Consider the following 22,737-nt stretch of genomic DNA (forward strand, 5'->3'; position numbering starts at 1 on the left):
ATTGTACTGATGCAGTGTCACTGTTTGGCCACATGGGGGCAAGGTGAAACAAGGTAATACTTTTGATTAAAGATCATGATTTGATTTGCTCAAGTAGACACTGTATTGCTATATACACGTATTAGATATATATGTATATAAATACAACATATTTTTATATGCACAATATATAATTACTGCCAGTTCCCTGTAGACCTTATGCAGGTCAGTGGAATTAAACCTTGTGTGCACTTTCTCCGTGTGTCCACTAGAGGTCAGCATAGACCAGACATGTATTCATGCGGATTGGTTTCATAATTGTTGAACTTAGTCATTAGTTGGACTTTCCCTCGGGCAAAATGTTATATATTATATATTTCATCATCCGGTGGGATATTGTGTGACCGTTTAGATAAAATCTCTCTGCCTTTGTGTCTCAGGTAGACAGTCACGTGATCCTCAGCCTCTGCAGAGGCTTTGGGAAAGTTCAAACACACCGGTGTGTTCACTTCCTCCGGATGATGGTTTACGCACACAAATCCTGTTGCACCGCACATTACAAACGTGCGAAACACGGGTTGCATTGTGGGCCTTTATTAATTTAAGATGGGATTTCATGTTTTAGCGAAACTTAGGCTTGATTTAATGTGTCATCCTCATATTGTAGGTATTTGATGTGATGGAGAACACATATATCCTACAGGAGAGGAGCATCTGTTGTACAGCAGCGTTGTGGGTTTAAAGTCATCCCAGCTGATCCCTGGATCCATCACCGCCCTCATGTGTGGAACAAATACCTGCAGTGCAGAAATCCCACAAAGTAGACTGAGTTCATCTTTGAGTTGCACCTCCAGTGATCATCAAGGGGTTTGAAGCATCTCGGTGCTTTTATCTGATGTGAGCAGATTTAAAAAAGCAGATTTTCCTCTCTGTCGTCACTAGCTATCACCTTATTCGCACTGCTTCTAGTCTGGAATGTTGTGTTTACCAAACAGGAGAGGTGTATTCCCTTGTCCTCAGTTAGCCGGGGCTTCTGAGAGGAGCAGGGGGGAAATAATCAACTCTTTTGGGACTCGAGAAAGTCAATTTCATGCTCGGTAATCTCGAACACACATTTTAAATGTAGCTATAGCAGCACTTTTCTATTTAATGGTGTAATGCACACAATGTTTCAGACATGACTTTGTGTTCATCAGCAAAAAAAAGATGAAAATTCAACACACACACACACACACACACACACACACACACACACACACACCTGTTGGTGCGTCATCCTGCCTTCGTACTTTCACAGCCCAACACAGTTTCATCGTGTCCGTTAGATTCCTGTTGCAGCGAAAAGCGAAGTCCCCTTCAGCGAAGTCGCAGCGGAACTTCGCCTGTGAGTCATTATGAAAGCTATAAAGTGAGGAATATAATTGCACCAACTGGGGTGTTAAGTGTCAGGCTGGATGTAATAACCGATACGGTGGTGTGTTTGGTACCTGAAGGGGGACTTTAATTATACGCTTCAACCGGGTAAACAAACTTTTTTTTTGCCTTTCATGTTTTTTTAATGTGTAGAAAGGGCCTGTCCTCACATGAGCTTTTATAGCTTCAGAACGGATCAATAGAGCTTTATGTTCGGTGATATGTATTGTTTCAAATCATTTAGAGACACTGACAGTTATCACACCATTAAATGGGCACGAGTCTGAGTCCTCTATGCTTATAAGCATTTCATTTAATGTCGTCATCCCTCAAGCTCGTGCACAATAATCCGAGTTTCTGCAGCTTCCAGATAATTAATTTAAAACTTATTGTTCCTACTATACAGTGTGTTTGCAGTGTGAACCGTCCAACCGATACATTTAATATTCTGATCATTCAGACATAAATCCAAACACACGCTTCGACAGGGACGACTACGCATGTCAGGTGAGTCACGTAAACTTTCCCAGATTTTTTGAATGAATTTTGGCGTGGCGCTCGGTCCGCGCCCGACAGAACGGCGTGTACCGGCGGGACAAGGGGAGGGCCCACGGGCGGGGTGACGCTCCCCGGACACTCCGCGTTTCACAGTTTAGTGCGGCGGCTCGCGAGGCTGCTTCAGTCTGCAGACGAGCAGGCAGTCGGCGGACCGGTGGAAGTATCCCAGCAGCCAGAGCCCAGAGGCGGCCGGTGGGAGGAGGCAGAGAGTCCGCAGCTGCCGCACCGCACAGCCTCGTTGACAGCCGCAAGAGGAAGGAGCCGCCCGCACCGACCCATGTCTACGGTAGGAAGGGTTTTATTTAGGGGTTTACTCAAAGCGGCGGTGGCTCCGTTGCTCGGCATGTGAGCATGGATGTCGGGAGGCGGGGATGTGTCGTGGCACGCCGCTGTCGGAGCATCTTTCACTGGGTTTGTCGGCTGTGTGGTCGGAGCTGCGGGACTCAGCATCAACACGCCGGGGCTGAAAACGTCTCTGAGCACAGACAGTTGGTACAATTCAGTGTTTTGGCTTTTTTTATTCTATATAATTTTTTTTCACTCTAACCGTGGGAGTTGTGTAATGAGAGGGCACGCAGTTAGCACGGAGCTGGAGCCGCCTCCGACAGCAGGGCGGCGGGTAACAGCACAGCTCGAGCCGCAGTCAGCGTGGAGCAGCTGCGGCAAGCTAGCAGGCGTTAACACCGACGGCACAGGAAGCACGGGCTGTGGCCTTCAAAAGAAAAGCATGAGATAAAATCCCAGCGCTTTGAGCCATGTTGGTAGTTTGAGTGTAAACGTACTGTCTCTGAAGCCAGATATTTTAAATTAATCCACAAATTGTACATTTTATTCTGGCTTTCAGCACTAAATGCAATCAAACATGAGCTTTCGTACAAGACAACCCTTTATACAGTTTGTCCTGTACCCAACGCCAGCCAGGGAAATCACAGTGATTCTGAAGTGCAATGCTGTTTCCCATCAAATATAGTGCCAGTTTACTCCTTAAAAGGCTCAAACCATGTTTTTGTCTATTTCAGTTTCCTCCAGTTTCCCCTACAAGCTGGTTTGGGCTGAAATGAGTTGTTTATTAATTAACAGATAAAACGCCAAATAATCAGAAATTGTAGCCGAATGTTGGCGCCTTTCCCCCCTTCCCTTCCTCGACGTTTATTTTGGAAAACTGTTACCGGAAGTGGAATATTAACAGTATTTTTAATTTGTATCGAGTGGAGCGTGCTGGCTCGGATTTTGGGGAAATGTTTGCTACATTGTTTGAGAAGCGTCGCAGTAATAAATAACCGCGTGTGCGCGTGCATGTGCTCGTGCGTGTGCGTTGCCATGTGGAGGCGAGCCGTTTGAATGAGCTCTTGGCTGATGTCGGTTGTTCAGCCCTCGTGGCCGAGAATGACAGAAAATCCCAGCTGACTCTCATAGATCATGAAGGTTTTCTTTGGTGCTCTGAGACCACATGAGTCCACATGTTAGTCTGGATCCACGTCCCGGCAGTCATTCCTGTAGTCGATCTGTTTATCTCTGGAAACACAGATCTTCATATCAGAGCTTACAGGTGTGAGGTCATGATTTGATAGGCTTCATTTTTGTTAGAGCTCATGTGGCATTTTATCAGCTTCAGGAATTTCTGCAAACTATTGAACAGACCTCATATCTTTAAAGTGATGTAAAACACAGACATTTAGTAAAGGCAGATATTTGAGAAGCTGGAACCAGCAAAGATGTCTAAAATTATTATTTAATCATCAAAATAAGTGCTTATAATATTATTTTTCTGTCAGCCGACTCATCCATTACTGATCTAGTTGTCGCAGCTCTACTTTAAAGTGTGTATCATCATTGAAACAATCATAGATCTCTACAAAACTGTTGGCCACCCTGTGTTCACACACAATACACTAATACAGTCTGTGCTGAGATCATTATTAGATGTTTGATCTCATGGTGTTTGATGAATTGTCTTCCTAATAAAGTAAAACTGCATGTTGAGTTAAAATTAGAGCCACCTTTTCCTTTCTATTTGGAAAAACACAGCAAACCTCATATTCAAACTGTGAGCAGATTTCCTCCTTAAAAGATGTTTTCATCACCGCCTCAGCTTGAGTGGAAGAGGCAAAAATGAAAACAGAAAAGAACAGTGTCTCAAGCTGATTTTCTAAATAAGGATTGCAAATATAGAGCTCTAATTATCGCCAGGAGTCGACCTATATTTTGCCCTCGGAGCAAAGCAAGTGTTCAGGCACGTTTGTGAGTGCCTGCTCATTATTAGCTGCACCAAGTCGGCGCATATTATGCAGAAAAGCATTTTTTTATTTTCAACCCGACTCCCTTCATGGCACCTTAAGGGTCTTCAGAGAAGTTTTAAGTGGACGTTGTTGGATCTGACAAGAACGAACGGGGCCGGCCCGAGTTCAGAAAGTCCCTCTTTTGTCTTCCGTTCTCCTCCTGTGATCGTTCACCTCCAGCCTCAACTGTTCCTGCAGTTCTTTCATCATGCTTTTTCTTTCACCACCCTTCTCTTAACACATCCTCCCTCCTGTTGCAGGTCTATATGCATCTTTAAATGCTCATTAGATGTACCGCTCTTCAAAAGCCTCCATCTCTCCACAGAGAGTAGTATTGCGGTGCAGAGGCATGATGGGATTGCCGCGTGGGAGCTGTTTTCTTCCTTGCATCGCTCGACACTTGATGATGTTGAGGTGTGGGTCCGGGGTGAGGAGAGGCGTTGTGCTTCCTCTTCAGCAGAAAAACAACCGCTGCAAGGATGTGAATCTCCTTTTTTTTAATGTAGTGTTGTGGATGCACAACCACAAACTTTTACTTGAATGCATCACAGGAAGGATGTTTGCAGCAGAAGCTGATTCATGCCTTGAAGATCAAGGTTAAACGTCATCTGCTCAAAAGTCTCTGTGGCATTTAAGAATACCAAGAAATTCAGTGTAGTTCAATTATGAAAATAAGTGTCATAAACTTGCTTGCAGAGCTCCAATTTGAATGCAAAGAATAAAAATGTCCTTTTTTATCGAGGGTAACTAGTGAGATGCTAACGCCATCCCCGCAGCACGCTATATGCAATTCAGAGCATATCTATTGCATCGACATGGTGACAGCTGAGCCGGTGGCTAGCAGCTAACGGTGCTTACAGAGCTAACCATGTTTATCCAGGATAGGCTGCTACGTCCACAAAACGCAGAGTAGCTTGAATCACAGAGTGACCACCTTCTCCGCTCAGGATGACATCATTACTTCCCTGTTTATTAATGCTCTGAATTTAGCACGTCACCCCTTTAAATGCTGATTAGCCGGCATAATGTTTGACACGTTTACTTTCTTATTATAGCACGTTAGCTAACATTAATTAATTAGCACAACGTACAGTCGAGGCTGACGGGGGACTTATTGGTTTTGCAGCTGTCTCTGGCTTATGAAATGCTTGTTTGACATTTTCCCAGGCTGTTCAACTTCAGTGCGTCCTCATTTACTGCGCTGACATTTCCACAACATCACGGTGGAGCGACTTCACAGCTGTAATTTAAAAGTGTGGAAAGTTCCAGATAGCTCACTCTCTTCTCTTGACTTTGTAGTCATGCCAGTCGAGTCATGGAGCTTTTACCATAAAATGAACAGTAAATAGAAAACGCAGGTGTTGAATTAAAAAAAAACACACACGCTAAAAGGTATGAAGGCTAAAAGTAGCACACGGGTTAGCTGCCGGCTGTGCCGTGTCTTCGGAGCCAGGCCGGCGTTAATGAAGCAGCAGGGTCGCTGCACCTGTGGGTGTTCCTCACCGGAGGCTCCAGGTTTGAATCAGCATCAGAATGTTGGGGATAAATGAGCAGGAGAACGGGGCCAGGAGAGGGAGGAGGTGTGGAGATGACCTTCAGGATGTAAGGAGGGCGTCCTGTTAACTGACCAAACAAGTGTTTGCATGCTTCGTACATCTTCACAGCCCATTGCCCAATGCTTCAGTTTCCTTTGAGTGTATTTTTCTTGCTCTGATGGCTGATATGAAACCTCGATGCTTATTGATGCTCATTCAGATTTCCAAGCTTGTTTGTTTATTATTTGGTTGATATTTTCTGCATAAAATCAAGACATTTTCCAACTGCAATACACGCATGTTTTATTCAGCCACTTAATTTTATAATTGATGTTAATGTTTCAGTTTAATTTCCGTTTGCAGCTTCTTAAATGTGTATTCGTAAATACTCTTTGGGTTTTGGACTGTTGGTCGGCTGAAAGGAGGAATTTGAATGAAAGTATTATGAAAATAATTGGAAGGTTCTGCCCTTCATTGATACATTTCCAGATTGTTAAACCAAAGAATGGAAATTAGCATCGGTCACCTTGTGATGCTCTCCATCCTTGGTTCCCGTGGGCTTCCTGTCTGTTATTAACAACGGGGGGATGTTTCAGTGGGCTGGATGACATTGAACCCCACATGGACATGGGTGCTCCTTTTAACAGCATGTCACTGGATGGATTTAATGGAGAGGATTTAGAGGCACTTTCTAGCAGTGAGTCACCCACTGTTGATAAATGGAGCCAATAAGCAGCTCACAGAGATCTGACCATAGTGGGCACCTGGGTCTGAATTCATTTATTATGAATGTATGGAAATGTAAGTGCTTTCATAAAGAGTGGGGGGGGGAGTTAAAGTTTGAAAAAAATTAAATTAAATCCGATGTGAAACTTTTGAAGAATAAAAAGTGTTTCTAAATGGCTTTTAAATAAATTCAGCTCCACTTATTAGATAAGAGAACGTTTTGTGCCGTGACGTGCCTTTTTGGGGCTTGCAGTGATACGTCGATGAGGGCGTAGGCGCTTCCACAGAAACACAATGCTGCAAATGGTGCAATGTTTCCATGATTACACCTTTTTAATCTGAAGAATTATTGCGACAGGACGAGCAGGTAAATCCACACTGAGGCCGCGAGGCTGTCATCCGTGTTGCTCAATGAGCTCGCCGTCTTCATACCAGTCGACGTGACCCAGCTTCCCCTATTGTTATGGATATCTAATGCTATATGAAATGATTGCTTTGCTGCCTTAATGTGATGTGTTTTGTTGTTGAAACAGGATATGGGAGTTGGATATAAACATGAGAAGGGATGTGTAATCTGTGAACCAGGCTGTGGAAGAGTTTTGTCCGGGATGAAATCAGGAGTCTTTAAAACAAGTTTCATACTTTGTTCAAATCGTCACTCGGACAGAGAAGATATAAATGTTTCCTTTAGGAAGCTTTCAGCTGTTCAGAAGCTTCGCCTCTAAGGACGTTGTTTACATGAGAGCATTGGGTGTTGATGTGTATTGATCTTACAAACCGTTTAAGCCCGTGACATCAACGATGCAACTGAGCAATTGGCTCGCCACATCTGGATTTTATTAGCTGGCGTTTGTGCCTCTGATAGCTGGTTAAAAGTTACTCCGTCTCTCATTTACAGGATGATGTCGAGATTAAAGTGACCTTGTTTGTTCCACAGTCTCTGGTTTGACTCCTAGTTTGTTCGTCTCTGTAACGTAAGATACCGGGAGACCACAGACCGCTACGCTGTGATGTGTTGAAATGCAAGCTGCATTGATTATTGCATTGAAAGCTTTTTATTTGCATATCGGCTACAGTATACGTGTTTTCTCTCAGGGATAAGTTGATATTACTTTCTATGAACACAAAGAAAAGCCTTTTCTTTAATAAAATATTAGAGAAGGTCATTAACCTGATGATTTATCTTTAATCACAAAAGTAGGAAGTGACTAGCAAACTCTGAGTAGCAAACTTATATTTAATTTTTATTTTTTTTAATCATGCATGAAAATGTATGCATCCCACCCCTAGTAAGTTGGAATTATGTCTGCTTGATTTAGTAGCCATGTGCAACCTTGTTCACCCCCAAAATATACACTATTCTCCGTTATACAAGGCTACAGCCGGCTAAGTGTCTGGGCTGCAGGCCGCTCATGTTTAGATGTTTTAAGAGGGAAAGGTTAACTGACTTTACTCTTCATATATGTATGTCCTTTAAGCCACAACTCAAGGTTTTGTCTTTTTACAGTAAAGCACCTCTGGGGCTAATTTAAGGTGAAGTTTGTCTTGCAGCCATTCGTGATGTCTGGTCTCTGTGTCTGGGGCTGATTTTGGATGAACGCCCAACTTTCCCTATGCATGGTCATTATGGCTGGAAGCCAAGGCTACGCATAGCTTCTTCTTCACACTCGCTTCTTCCCCCGAGCATAAACATCCAGCGGGGCGTTTCTTTTCTGAAACAGAAAGTAGGGGGTTTAGGCGACACAATGCATCATCACATTGTGTTGGCCGGGTACAGAGCAGACAAAGGCAACCACTCCCCGGCTGCTTGGAAGTGGAGCGTGATCAAAGACCGTAAATAGCCCCGGTTTATCCGGTGTTTAATAAAACCCTTTAGCAAGTTATTTTCTTCTATTCGTGTATTTATTGTGCCGATCAAAGCTGTTACATTTTGCTTTTAGTTTGGTACTAAAACAAAAGTTATGTATCACATGTCAGCACTGATTATTAAGAATACTGATTATTGCAGCTTTAAGTCATTCATCAAGAAAAGTACTTTTTAGTTTCAGTTTAAATGAGAGAATTTGTTTCTCTTTGTCTCATGTCAGTCATTATTTAGTATGTTTGGGTTTTAAGTTGTAAGTCAAAGCAGGCAATCTTCATCATGATTGACAGAAAATTACTTGCTAATTATAACACTTTGTGTTATTATATATTGAATACTGTTAGACGGTAACTTGAACAAAACAAGCTATTTAAGACTTTGGGAATCTATTTTGTGACTTTGATGTAAATATTTAATCGATTTTTACTGTAATCATTAGTTGCAGCACTTTGCTGTGAAAGAATATTTTAGTCCGACATTATTTCTAATTCCAAAGTAGTCATGTTACCACCTGTTCAAATAGACCATAAAAGCATCTTGCCACATTGGCCCAATAAAAGGTTTCCAGTTCACCTCGGTCTGAGACCACATCGGTCACTCTGGCAGAGAGGCTCGGCTCTAAGTGGCCTCTGCAAGACCACATCCTCACTCCGATCCCAGGAAGAGAGCGGCCTTTCTTTTAATCTCTCCGCCTCGCCTTGTACCCAGCAGACAGCCAAAGCTGATTGCATCCCTGAAACACAAACACACTCCAGCATCAACAACAACCTTGTCCTCCTGGCAAAGACATGTGTCCATTCACAGAAATTGGCAACAACACCACTCTGCTCGGGTGACAGGTCGGCCTTCTTGTCTAGAGAGAAGTCAGTTTGGGTGTTTGTGCCTCATAATGTACAAAATCAGCTCCAATCTGCATAATGGAGGGATGGATGGATTGAGGTAAAATTGATGGAGGGATGGATGGATGGATGGATGGATGGATGTAGGGATGGACTGATGGAAGTATGGACAGAGGGATAGACGGATGAGATACTCGCACAGCTCCACCAACTGACAGCAGATCTCCTGTCATTAATTATAAAGCTGACAGTGTTCCTCTTCTTCGTGTTGCTTGTTCGCTGTAATCCATCGTTGCAGCGGAAACCTGATTAAATGACTTGATCACAGATATTGGTTTCTATGCAAAGCGAGCTGGATGTGGTGCAAAAGCAGGGACGAGTCATGAATGTCAAGATGGTGTGCAGTGATATCACACCACAGAGGCTTCAGGTTTACACTCATGCATATAAATGTCACCACGGCGCGCGCAACTCAGACTACGAGGAGAGTCCTCGGTTGTTGAGCAATCATTCCCCTCTACGCTGGGAGATATGACTGTAGAGTCACAATATTAACAATATTTTTCCAGTATTCCACAGAGAGGTAACCATGAGATGGTAAATCCATATAAATGTAAGATACAAGGTCTAAACTTTGGACGTGAGCCCAAACGGACCCAACCAAATGTGAGTAAGCCTTAAATTGAATTTATGAAGGTCTTGATTTTTTTTTCTGCCATAGAGAGTCACATAAGTTATATGCTGGGAGCTGTCATACATCTATGATCTAAAATTGTATCATGTACTGTGATTGCATGATGCTGCCACATCCCCTTTTTTTCCACTTTCAGTCAGACCGCAGCGAAGCTCATCGTCTCATATGAACTTCAGCACAGTGTGGTCACACTGTGATTAAACAGGACGAATAGAAATGAACACGAAAATGGAAAAAAGATGCAACAGTGTACTGAAAAGGCAAAGCTTATTTTAGAGTCCGTAGTTTCTGCATAATTTGCCAGGAAGTTTCCCAGAAATGCAGTTCAGTGCTAATTAAAGGGAAGTGGAAACTGTGTTCGATTAGCATCCAATTAATTGTCCTCCAATTAATGAATTCCAACTAATTGTCGGTGCGAACTTGCATCCAAGAGCCTTTCATTGCAGGTCAGCTGGACATGCAAAAATGGGAAACGTGTCTGCAAGCCAGTATATAGGCCAACAATAATAAATGAATACTGAATGGGTTTAAATTTAGCTTTTCTTCCAAGGATTGCCTATTTCCTGTGGAAACAGTAGCAAATGACACAGTTACTTCCAGGAACATTATTAGGAAACTACAGACTATTTTCTCAGCAAACATGTTTAACGTAGTAGTGAAGGCTGGGTCTCAGTGATCTGCTGATCCTCCTTCCACATGAGGAGGCTGAGCCGGCTGGATAAGTGACGGGGCGGCTGTGGCCTTTGCCCGGTCGGTTCGGTTTCTGTGATAAGGGGTTGAGGCTGCCTTCGCCAATTAAAGCCTGCTCCCATCAGCGCTGCGCGTCTACATATGTCAGCGTGTCAGGCTGTTGAAAGCGAGGGCGGTAATAGCTGCTTCAAATGGATCATAAAATACCCCTGGGTTCTCTCCGCAGCTGGAGCTTTCCACTGGTTCCTTTTTGTCATTTGTGAAGTGAGATCTTGGACACGGTCGCAGCGTCGCCAGGCGCGATGTTGCCAGTTGTTCTGATGGCTCAAACAAAGAGCGTCGTTGTTGTTCTTGTGGCCTGGTGATGCTGCAGTTTTATATTTCTGCATCTAAAACATTCCCCTTCTGATTGTCTGAATGTGTTCACGCTTCTTCTGGTTTAACTTGTCTCATGAATATTTCGTCATATGTGAACAGCGATGTTGTGATGCGCTTCCTGTGAATGACTCCGAGCTGCAGGGAGATCGAGGTGTTGTTTCACAAGAGATACTTTGTGAGAAGCATATTTGTATGATTTGATTGCAAAGAGATCTGTAAATCTAGATCACAGGATCCAGGAAGATGCTTACTTAGAGCCTTCAGGGGACAAAGGTGTGGCCGTTCATATTGGGTTACTGTGGATTTAATGAAAAACAGGTGAAAAATACAGGACAAAATTGGATTACACAGCAAATGGACCCTGAAGTTTTCTCCTTTTTCACTTTACCATCAGTTGGTCATGTCTCGCATCTTAGCTGACCTCATCTGACCCTCATTCTACACTTTGAGATAAGAAGAGTAGAAAGGATGGGATTCATACCCTGATGACCACGGTGCAGGTTCATGACCTCTCGGCCCGGGCCGCGGCACTCGGGAGCACGGCTGCCTGTCTGGGTCTGAGCCAGGCGTGAACGGACACCACAGCACCGAGAGGCTCCGTCACTCACAGGCGGCTGGTGTAATTACAGAATCCCTCTGCCATCGGACACAATGCACACAATGCACTGGAACTCAAGCTGTCACGCACACGCCGAATCTCTGGTGGTCAGATATCCGATAGCGAGCAGCAACCTTCACGTGGAGATCCGAAACGGAAAAAAAAAAGAAATGATTGCATTAAAGAGATGCTGCTCAAATCCTTGGAAGCCCACGGCTAATATAATTAATTCTAATTAGATTAGCCTTTAGCTGCCTCGGAATAAAATGAAGTGGAAGGGAAGACTCACTGTTTTTTTTTTGTTTTTTTTGATGCGGTAATGCAATCTGTGATAAGAGCCCTTAAAAGTGCTGTGCAATTACGTGGGTTTGTGTAAAAAGGTCGATGTCACAACCTTGTATATACTGGAGCGGGGGAGTCGAGCGGGATGCTGGGAAAGATGTTTCATAGCGATGCGTCATTACGGGGTGTAGTATGTGACAGGTTTTTAAAGAAGTGTTTACGGTAAATCTGCCTCCGTAATCACAGTTATGTGTTCCGTTAGCTTGACGGGCATAGCAACAGTAACGGGAGAATAATCAATTTGTGCTAGATATAATGAAATCTTTTTCTCTTTCTCCAGCAGCTAATATATTTTATTAATCTCATCTCATGATCGGGTCATTACCCGACCCCAGACGTGCTCATTTCCGCTCTTATCTCGCCCTCCACTCCTTCCTGAAGCTCCCGGAGCAGTGGGATCATTATGCCCAAACGTGGGTGACCTACAACTCGATACCGTGCCTGATCCTGGATCCAGGATCCCGTCTCGTATCCAACTTGTTTAGGATCTCCCCCGTCTCCTGGCTGGAGTCGGACCTAGTCTTTCCAGAGGCACTATGCACTGGCATCAAAGTTGACTAATTCTGCCTTAATTATTGGCTGTGTTCCCCACACTCCCTCCCACCCGCCCCTCTTTTGTCCGTCGACAACCACCTCGGCCGGTGTGCAGCTGGAGAGCTCGCCTTGTGCCTGTCTCCAGCAGCACTCAGCTGACCCACTAATAGAGGGCTTGTGTGAGGAAATGCCGGAGGCAGCAGAAGGACTGCAGAGCTGCGGCTTAAAACAACCCACCTCTGACAAACGCCGCGGACCTCCCGGGCAGCGAGGCTTTGAGGACGAACACAGAAAAACGCTCGGCGACAAGAAAAGGAAACATGAAATAAGGCCAGAGTGCAGCAGCTGAGCGGTGTTCTTTGAGCGTCTCCAAACTTTATTTTTGAAACGACCCGTGAATGACATTGGACGCGGTGCTTTGTCAAGATAGCATCTTCACCCGAGAAGCAGGTCCCTTAAGGTTTCAGTGCTCGTCCTTGCTGCCAAGAACTTGGACTTTTCCTTTCAAGTCATAATTCAGACTCTAACAAGCATGCTGTTTTATTCATCATTGACAAAACGGCAAGGTTGATGCTGACACACGTCGACTGAGCTTTATTCTGCTCTTCCTTCACTGTGGGTGGAATCGACGAGGACAAGTTTAAGATGCTGTCAGGTTGTCGTGTCAAAGTCTTAAATGACGCCCACAGGGCTGGACAGTAAGGGCTACCAGGTTGCCACTGGCAAACACAATGATTGGGAACCAATTCTTTGGCTGTTATACAGAAAAAAAGGAATAAGCTGAATCTAGAAGGACAGGAGGTCATCTCTTAAAGTGGAGATGATTGTCAAGCTGAAGTTGATGAGGGACTCGAAATCTGAGTCTTCAATGCTGAAGGGTTGGTGCAAAATCTCACAAATGTTGAGAAAAGCAACATTTTACAAGGGAAAGATCGAATGAACTAGTGATTTGCTGGCTTCGTGTCTTTTGCAGGATCTTTTGAAAAATGGCTGCATTACTATTTTGTATACCAGGAATTCACATTTAAAAGTATCTGATGAAACACAAACTAGAGTTTGGTTCAGTCAGCTTTTATTGTTTAGTGTCACATTTTCATTATTAAGCTGAAGTATAACTGGACAGTATCTTAAGTACTCAAAATATAAGGTGGCTAAAAATGGCAACTAGTTGCCAGCCAGGCAACATGTTTTAAGTGTTGAGGCCCAACCCAGTCCTGATAAACTTGCTGGGATTCCTGCATGATGAGACTTGGCTCTTTGACGTAACCAGATTAGCTCCTGTTTCCTTGTCGGCTCGTAGCAGCGGGAGGTGGCTGGATATCATCAGCTGGATATCATCTGCAGTGGGGTGGTCTAACATCACAAGAATGCAGTCCTGGGTGTTTACAGTATATGTGTGTCGTATATCTGAGATGTGTGCACGCTCATACCAGCACTTTTCCACCTGCAGGAACATTTCCATTGTCGGGCGTTAATCCGTGGTGACTTTCAGCCCACCAGCTCTCGTCCTCGTGTCCACAGGGAATCTCTGTGAAGCACAAAGCTGGAATGTCAGCCGACGACCTTGACTGACCTTTTTATTTTGTCGTCTTTGCATACCGAGTAATAAATCTGCAGATATTACCTTTTTAAATGATAGATTAAAGGGATTAAATAATCTGTCATAATTGGTGTAAACATGTAAATCTTAGTGGACTTTGCTTTTAGTGCCAGGCTTTAGTTTCTGTGATGCCTCTATTTCCACTGAAAACCAGTGACTAAATCAAACACACATTGTTTTCCCCCCGTGTGTTTAAGGGAGCGTAATTCAATATTGCGAGACGGCAGCATGGAAGGAGAGCAAGTAAATACAAGAATGTTTTGTTATCCGGGCCATGTTTTGGCTCGGGAGGATTGGATTCCTGTCTACTGTCTGTGGGGCAGACATGCCGGGAATCTTTAGCCCAGGAGAGAGCATGAAAGGAGCAGACAGAGGGGGAAAAACTCATCTGGTGTACAAATCACAAGCTCCACTGAGTCACAAAGTGCTGATGGAGCGTCGGCCTCGGCTCGCTGCTATGCTTTTGTTGCCAAGTGCAAAATTTTACAAGTAGGCATCCCATCATCGGCCTTTTTTTGGTTTTTCCATGCTGGATGGCAAATGTTAGACAGGACAGGACGTGCCCCGCTCCTGTGATTGGTTTAGGCAAAAGAATGTGATGCCAACCAGAGACGGGAAGCTGTCAGTCTTTAAGAGGCCTGTGATGCATCGGTGCATCGTTGTCACGGTTACACGCAAATGAACAGCAGCATTGGCAGTGTGGTTTGTGAGCTCGTAGCCCACACATCCACCACAGTGCTTTTGATCAGGGAGACACACGGCTGAAGTCACATGATGAGTTATTGCCTGAAGGGAATAAGGACAAAGTGTCAGTGTAAATGTTTGCAGCACACTATATCTGTCAAATAAAGCATACAAATGATGTTATTGTGTGTATAAATCCATGTAGTTACAGATTAGCTGTGTTGCTTTGGTGGAAAATACCAACATGACGCCTTCAAAGTGGCTTTTTAATTCATCGTCATCCCCAAACTAAAATCTTAATCATACATTATCATTTTCTTTGTAATATTCCCACCACAGAAGCTGCTGGATTAGTTGCCTTTGTCTAAAAAACCCAGTCTGACTTGAGGGCACAGTAACCGCTGTGATAAACCAGCTACACACTTGTGTATTTTTCAGTACTCCTGTTGATTCTGCCTATGTCTACACGGGGCTTTTCCACATCCATAATCCCACCGTGATAAACTTTCCATGAACCCACGCTTGTCCTCAAGTGGCTGTAAATGCCTGCTGTGGTGATGTTGGTGTTTCTGTGAGCGGTTGACTGCAAATATTCGGCAGCACACTTACAGCCGTCAAAGAACTGTTGATGAGTGGGTATCAGACCGATATCGATGTCTCTAACGGACTGTTCAATTATTAGCTTCTACCCACTTTGTCATTACAGCACATTAATGATTATTTTTCAAAAATCTCACTAGCACCAACATTCATCCCTACATTATCGATATCGAGGTAGTAAAGAATATTTCCCCGGTATCTGCAGACATTCAGTGAATGGTGATCAGAGTCGGGCCTGAAGCTCCTGACCGCTGAAGCCTCCATCTATTGTCTTTGTCGTCATCAGGAGCTGTGGGACCTGGCCGCCTGCCACCGCTAAAGCAGCAAACGCAGCATCTGATTTATTGTATTGAGTCGGCCCAAATGAGCAGGCGAGTCCATTAGACCATCGCCAATACAGCAGCAATTGATCCAATTAAGTTGCCATAGGATGAGGGTGCCAGAAAAAAGCGTCAAAAAGTCATTGAAAGAACGACAGTTTAAGCCGGGGTCACTTTATCTTGAGTAAATATGTGTTCTAACAGGTGTGTGAGCCGTTGTTCGAGACACCCTTGATTTTTGACTGTTTCAACAGCTGGAGACTGTTGTGTTACTGTAAATGTTGTGGCTTCGGATCTGTCGCCGTATATATACAGTATCTCATCGCCACCAAGGACAACCTTGAGTCAACGCAACAAGCTGCGTTCTGATAAACAATCAAATCTTGTGAATATGTCATGCAATGTCTCCAAAACAAGCGTCACATGTTCCTCAGAAGAGATGGATTATTGTCATATAGTGTGATTGCGGCTGTACATCCTGTGCTGCTGTGGTTCGAGGCCAGAGCCGTAAGGTCACGGTGATCCACCATGAATGTGTGTGTGTTCATGTTTACCTGTGGTGGCTTCAAAAGGAATACATTATAATTCATTTACAAGAAATCCTCTAATTTATTAATAGTATTAATATTTTAAATAATCATAATAACAAATTAACAAATTTAGAATAATAATAATGAATCATTTTTTCTATCAACATACATCCTGTAATGACAAATGTATGCATAATCACTGAAATTGTTTAATGCAATGAACAGTTTCCCTGTAATGCATTACATAACTTACATCTCAAACATCAACTTCAGATAAACACGTGAAATAGTTCCGTTACCCAAAAATAAAACATTTATTTTTCTCAACTTCTTTCATCTTGAACTCCTTATTTATCAAAGACGGTATAGAAATGAGAGGAAATGAGGAAACTTTTTCAACCAAGCAACCATGCAGCCTTTAAATTCCACTTCTCCTCACCTACTTTTCCTGTGGACACACACACACAACGCGTATCGCCCCTGAACATTGCCCCCTCGCTACCCGCCCGTTTGAATATTCGTCTAATTTGCATACTGGTTGCATGATGTTTCTTCTGGTAGTTTGAAGGGTTAGAACAGAGAGATAACATCACCCATCCACGTTTTCAATTTGTTGAAAATATATCAAACTGAAGCCCTTAAATGATTCATGGAAAACATATTTTTACAACCTTGCCACATCAGTGTGATCAACAGTTCAGATTTTGCTTTGTCACTGAAACCGGTTACTGTATTCACACACCAGCGTTACCGGCTCTTCCTGATACAGCATTTAAACGACGTGGCCAGCACTCACATTCATATCCTCCCTGCTTCCTGTGCAGGAGCTCTCTGCAGACCGGGACCGGGACCTGGACGGGTTAGGAGCTCAGGCGACGGAGGGACAGACCAGGGTCACGGACGTCTGCGGCGGCACAGCAGCAGCAGCAGGCAGCGGCGGCAAAAGCAGCAGCATGGCGCCCATACCGGAATACTACGCCGGCAAGAACGTGCTGATCACAGGAGCCACGGGCTTCATGGGGAAAGTGCTGGTTGAGAAGCTGCTGAGGTCCTGCCCCGAGGTCAAAGCCGTCTACCTGCTGGTCAGACCCAAAGCCGGCCAGTCCATGCAGCAGAGGGTCAGCGACATGATGACCTGCAAGGTAAGAGCTCAATGATTTAACCTTTCACTGTTTCACAACATGACACAATGCAAAAGTTGGAAAACAATGGGAAATGGAAAAGAGACTATCCAATCGCCATATTTGATATTCTGTTGTGTGTTATAAAACTGATAACACAGCTTGAATGAGTTCACATTCAGATTCAAGGTTTATTTTGGATAAACTTCGGCAACCATGGCGTCCTGTTTTGAATTTGCCACAGCTGTGATTGGAACCTCTGACTCACCTCTCCACGGCGACTTAATCTCATGGCTGTTTGGTATTCTGGTATTCTTGAATGTAATACCCTGTAGGCGTTGCATTTCCGCTCGCCTTTTACTTTAGTTTAGAACATGCGGATTACGGATCGCAACGGCTGAAACATCAAAGGGGGCATCAGAAGCGGTCTGGTAATTTTTGGGAACAAAACAGTCAGTTAATATGGAAAAAGCAGCAAAAAAGAGAGTCATCTGTTGGGAAAGTTAAACCATTACAGCAGCACCCGGCAATGTTGGAACTTTTGCCTTGTGGGCTGTTGATTCAAATCAAATGGCACTGCGACTGTAAATGTGTTTATAGAGCAATAGAAATTTGCCTGTGAATTCCAGCGGCAGCTGCTGTTGCCATGGTGAGGCGAACTTAATGACCCCCAAAGTCTTTTTGAGTTTTTCCGCAGCTAAGTGAGGAGCGCGATCCAGAGAACTCGGAGGTTAACTGAGTTGGGAGATCTTGTTGAAGCGATGGCAGGAAGGATTTAGGACAGAGGAGGTGAGGAAAGACCAAACCAGGGGGAGGAAGAGGAGGAGGAGGGGGAGGGGAGCTCCAAATATATGGCGTCAGGCGTCAGCTGTATCCGACCAAGCAGCAAAGCATGACTCGACAAAAACCCTCCCAACTATTTTGGAGTTAATGAGGAGTGAAGCATTGACACTGGGTGTGTATTGATGTGCTCAGAAGCATCTGCTCGTGTTGTTGGCCTCAAACTGTCAGCACATTTAAGAAAACCACACTTTTGCTGTATTCCCCTTTTTATTTCTCTGTCTCCCTTTCTTTTTTTTTTTTTGTCCAACAGCATCTATTTTTACAGCTCCCAACGAACCCTGATACTGTATCCACTGCTTTGATAGTGTGATGGTTCGGGTTCACAGAATACCTCTCACCATGTAATTAGTTCACTCTTGACACAGCAGTACTGTTCAAGTGCAAGTTAACGCCCTGTAATTTCTGCACATGCGAATGCTTTTCTATATGTATGTGCTGCCGCCTTTTAAAGGAAGAAAGTGATGAACCCACGTTTTCCTCTTTAAACTGTGTCTGCATGTTCTGTACCAGAAGAGGGAGACGATAAAGGCTTTGGTTGACTCTGCATCCCACTACAATTAAGAGTCCATAAAGTTGATGTTTTGTCAATGGGACAAAATTCCTGTTAATGTTAAGCTCGCTGCGTCCTCACAGATATCGACGTATCGTTTATCTCAAGCTGGTTTGCAGCATCCCCCCCCCCCCCCCCCCCGTCGAACAGTTTTCCATTGGATTTGGCGTCATTCCTATCGCGTCCGCCATCAGGCCACTGCTTGATGCTCTGCCAAGTACACACTCGCTCACGCTCGGCCCCCAATCAGAAGTGATGTCATTAAATTTCCATGACCGAGCCTCAAGTGCTAATTGGTATTCATGCGAGTCCTCAAGTCAGTATTATTCTGTTCAGGGGCCACATAATTCATGAAGGAGACGGTGGTTTTGTCTCTCGAGTAGCCGCTCCTCTCATCCTTCAAGCCAGGCCAGTATCTTCCTGACCACTTGTTGCTAGGTAACGACCACTAGATCTGTCCCATGGTGTTTTTTTTTTGTTTTTTTTTTATTTCTTCAAAGGATGCAGTCAGGCGGCTGCCCCGAGCAGGGAAGGGACAAACCGATAGGAATCTCATTGTCTGCGTCGCGTCTCCGCCGCGCCGACTTTGACATTTGGAGCGCCGTCCGTCCGTGCGGAGGCTCCTCCGAATCGGTGGAAATGTTTGGACGCCTGCCGGCCTCGCTGCGGTGCCAGGCACTGAGCGGCATGTCAGCCACTTGATACAAGTAGGCCTTTGGGTAAACGGGGCCTCCCCCCCTGCTCCGTGGCATGCCCTTCCCACCTACCAGCGGCCTTTAGAACACAGTAACTGTCTGTGCGGCATCTTCACACTGCAGATCCGGAGCCGTGACGGCGAAAGGTGCTCCGACGCCGGGCTGAGAGGTGGGAGGTGGTGGGAGGTGGAACGCTTCTAGTGGGAAGAGATATTATGGAATTTGCCTACAAGGCAGAATCCTGAATAGGGGAGTGGTTGACTCTGTATTACTGGAAATGACTATTGATCATTGCTTTAGAAGCTATTCAGTGAGTTGTAACACAGTGATCCTAAATGATACACACTTTGGTGTTTGTGCATAAGGATTGTGTGGCAGTGATTAATCAACACTAAACATATAAATTATCCTCAACTTTTCCAAAACACACATTAAAAATAGAAGGAATATTTACTTCCTGTTACTTACGCTTGGATACAGTGAGATTATGTTGTATGTTCTGTATGTTGACCCTATAAGACATTATAAGGGGTCACCTTGAGCTCTGGGAAATTGGGTCACTTTTTTCCTGACATTTCAGAGACTAATTAATGGGAGGGGGAATAAATCCTAGATAATTGGGATTTAAAGTGTCCTTCAGCCCAGATTTCCCTGCTCAAAACTCTGTCTAGTAGTCAGCTCTTCTCTCTCTGAGCGGATCCTTTCCACCCGTCTGCTTTCACAACATCCCCTGATTAAACAACGCCTACCTGTTTTTACAGTGTTGACTTTGTTCAAACATGTCTTATAATAGCTGAGAAGTTGAACAAGTCGTTCATTAGAGCAGATTTTCATTGTTGGTTTAGTAAAAGGGAGTCGGCGCCACTAGATGAGGAATTTAATGTGACCTAAATGTAATGTTCTTTCTGACTTAAATTCCTGAAGGACGAGTCACGGGCATTAAATAGATTCAATTGTCTCTGCCGTTCCCACCCTGCATCAATAAGAGTGTAGTAGTATTTCTTTTAAAACCACTTTGACTCACGCAGGCACGATGTGTCGACACACCCGTTACTGCTTCAAGCCGCTCCTCTGGTTTCTCCCTTTTGTTCCTCCTCGGCTCCTCTGACCTCCCGCCTGCCATCTGGAAATCAATCTCAATGTGCCGTCTTAAAGAGCATCTCAATTCCTGACAGCTCGAGGAGAGAGGAGGTGGAACCTTCCGCAGTAGTCTTTATAGTAATATTCACTCAGAAATATCATGTATAAGGGACATTTTTACTGCACAATTAATACTTTTGGTACTTTTAGCTGATACTACTTTTAGTGAGGCTGATAATGTATTACATGTAATAGTATTTTCAGTGTTGCTTTTGCTACTTTAACTTAAGATAAGGATCCAAATACTTTTTTCCACCACTGCCTATCTCTGTGGAGAGTAGAGTTATTAATAGCTTCATGAACATGCCTGACAGTCCAGCTGAAGCCACAGCGTGGTGATGTCATGCAAAGGGAACGCCTGTATCTCCATGAAACAGGTGGGGCAATGTTTTTAAAACGAGGGCGTTTTTGTGTTTGAATGCATTGTTTAACCAGAGTCTGGGAGCTTCATTAGGTGCGGACTAGTCTATGTAAGCGACTCGATGCATGCAGACGGCAGCTGTGACACCACAGAATTATGAGTCATCGGATGGCGTCTGTATTTTGATGGAAATGCAGATATTCATCTTTGAGTTGAGTTCTTTTATACATGTTTTTCTGAGTTTTTTTCCCCCCCTATTTGCCTTTATTGTGATAGGACAGTGTGTGCTTATTTATTAATAGCTGTGCATCTTAGACACACATGGATGCACAGTAACATACAGTACACTGATGTTTGTATAATACACGTGCAAGAGCGTTTGCAAATATACTCACCTGCCATGTTTCGCTGTCTTTAAACGAGCAGTTCAGAGGGAAAACAGGGAAAACAGCCCCCTTCTTTATTGCTGTTGTTGTTGTTGTTGTTGTTGTCGAGGGTTCATGGAGGGGTTGCCTACTCCTTTAAGTGAGGAGGGACCAGCATTAGTTTTATTTATTCATAAAGTTGTTTTAGCTCGGTCCTACTTTTGTGTAAGGTGCCTAAAAGTCGTGCAGAGTTGGGAAGTTTGCACCAGACTCTGCCTCTCAGCGTTGATGGTTTGCCCCATTATCGCCCTCTGATCCAACTCGACTACATCGGTGCATCGATTTCCTCTTGTTTGCATGCAGGAGCCGGGTGCTCTTTCCAACAATAACAAATATTCAAGATTTATTGATCCCCGTCGGCTCAAAAAGGAGGATGTGTCTCCACTCGTGGAGCTGCCGGTGCAGGCACACCTGATGGATCTGCCTCAGTCGTGCTGCAAAGAGCATACCATTCTTACCCTGCTTCCCTGCCGTCCCATCATGGACTCATTCAGGCGTCACAAGTCGAATCCTGCAGCTGTGAGAGTTTCATGCCGAGAGACGGGGAATGTGAGGCGAGCGTCGCGGCGACCAGACCGGCGATGCATCCGCTGCTCATCTGTGGTCACCAGCGCAGCAGGCAAGCCGACCGAGAGGCAACCGATAACCCTGCAGCTCGTCCCCGGAGAGAGGGCCACGGGGGAACCGATGCTTTCGAGTATAATTAGGCCGCAAATTAACTCCAGTTTATGAAACAAATTAGCACATAAAACGTCGCTGGCGAAGTCATTAAGGGAGAGGAGACGTGCAGAGTGAAGACTCGATTCTTCAGCTCAGTGTCTCCGCAGCATGTGGAGTCTGTCAACCGCTTCACATCCATATGGCTCCACAGATATCTGCAATATGACACAAAGCCCTCTGAGATGGCTCTTTATAAGCTCCATGCGTGCCTTTTGAAGGAGACATTATTCATACTTAAGAAAATTAAATGACTGAATACAAAGATGTAAATGTGCTGAAATGACTGTTGTTTATTACTAAAAAATAATAAATCGCACACCAGCAAGTTAAAAGTAACAGGAATTAAATATAAAGTGTTTAAAACTTCTTAATGCAGTAACAAATGGGACAAAACTTTGAACAGGAATTAAAGCTCCAGTATATAATGATCCTGATCCAGCCATTTGAGTCAGTATCGCCCCGATATCAGTATCAACGCATCCCTAGACCGCCTTAATCATCTAAAAGACATTGAAATCTTACTTTCTAAAATATGGCGACCTTTAACTACAGATCTGTCTCCCGCCAGTAAAGCCTGTCGCCTTTTATGGGCACGTTTTAATAGGAGGGGGGAAGCCATTTGGAGTGTTTTGGCAATTTGTTGGGAGCAGCAGTGTGGATGAGCAGAGAGAGAGCTGCAGGTTTAAAAAGACTGCCTTCCAACCAATCCTGTCGCAGCA

General features: G+C 44.3%; 2 protein-coding genes and 1 long non-coding RNA gene across 3 annotated transcripts in view; 1 reads left to right on the plus strand and 2 right to left on the minus strand.

The window, feature by feature from the left end:
- Positions 1–22,737, minus strand: part of lhfpl3 (LHFPL tetraspan subfamily member 3) — a 244,381-nt gene that overhangs the window by 103,238 nt on the left and 118,406 nt on the right. The window lies entirely within an intron of this gene.
- The window catches only part of LOC311032289 (fatty acyl-CoA reductase 1), a 40,351-nt gene continuing 19,665 nt past the window's right edge, over positions 2,052–22,737 (plus strand). Inside the window, exons 1-2 of the mRNA XM_084038959.1 lie at positions 2,052–2,236; positions 16,988–17,305. Coding sequence (XP_083895085.1) covers positions 2,228–2,236; positions 16,988–17,305 — 327 coding nt within the window. The 5' untranslated portion in view covers positions 2,052–2,227. The remainder of the gene's footprint in view (positions 2,237–16,987; positions 17,306–22,737) is intronic.
- On the minus strand, positions 7,676–11,974 carry LOC311031852. Its single transcript, XR_014599112.1, has 3 exons — positions 11,437–11,974; positions 8,928–9,087; positions 7,676–8,202 (listed from the first exon to the last, which is right to left on the minus strand). It is a non-coding gene; the product is annotated as an uncharacterized lncRNA (long non-coding RNA).

This window comes from Eutrigla gurnardus (assembly GCF_963514095.1).
Source record: "Eutrigla gurnardus genome assembly, chromosome: 21".
Classification (NCBI taxonomy): Eukaryota; Metazoa; Chordata; class Actinopteri; order Perciformes; family Triglidae; genus Eutrigla; species Eutrigla gurnardus.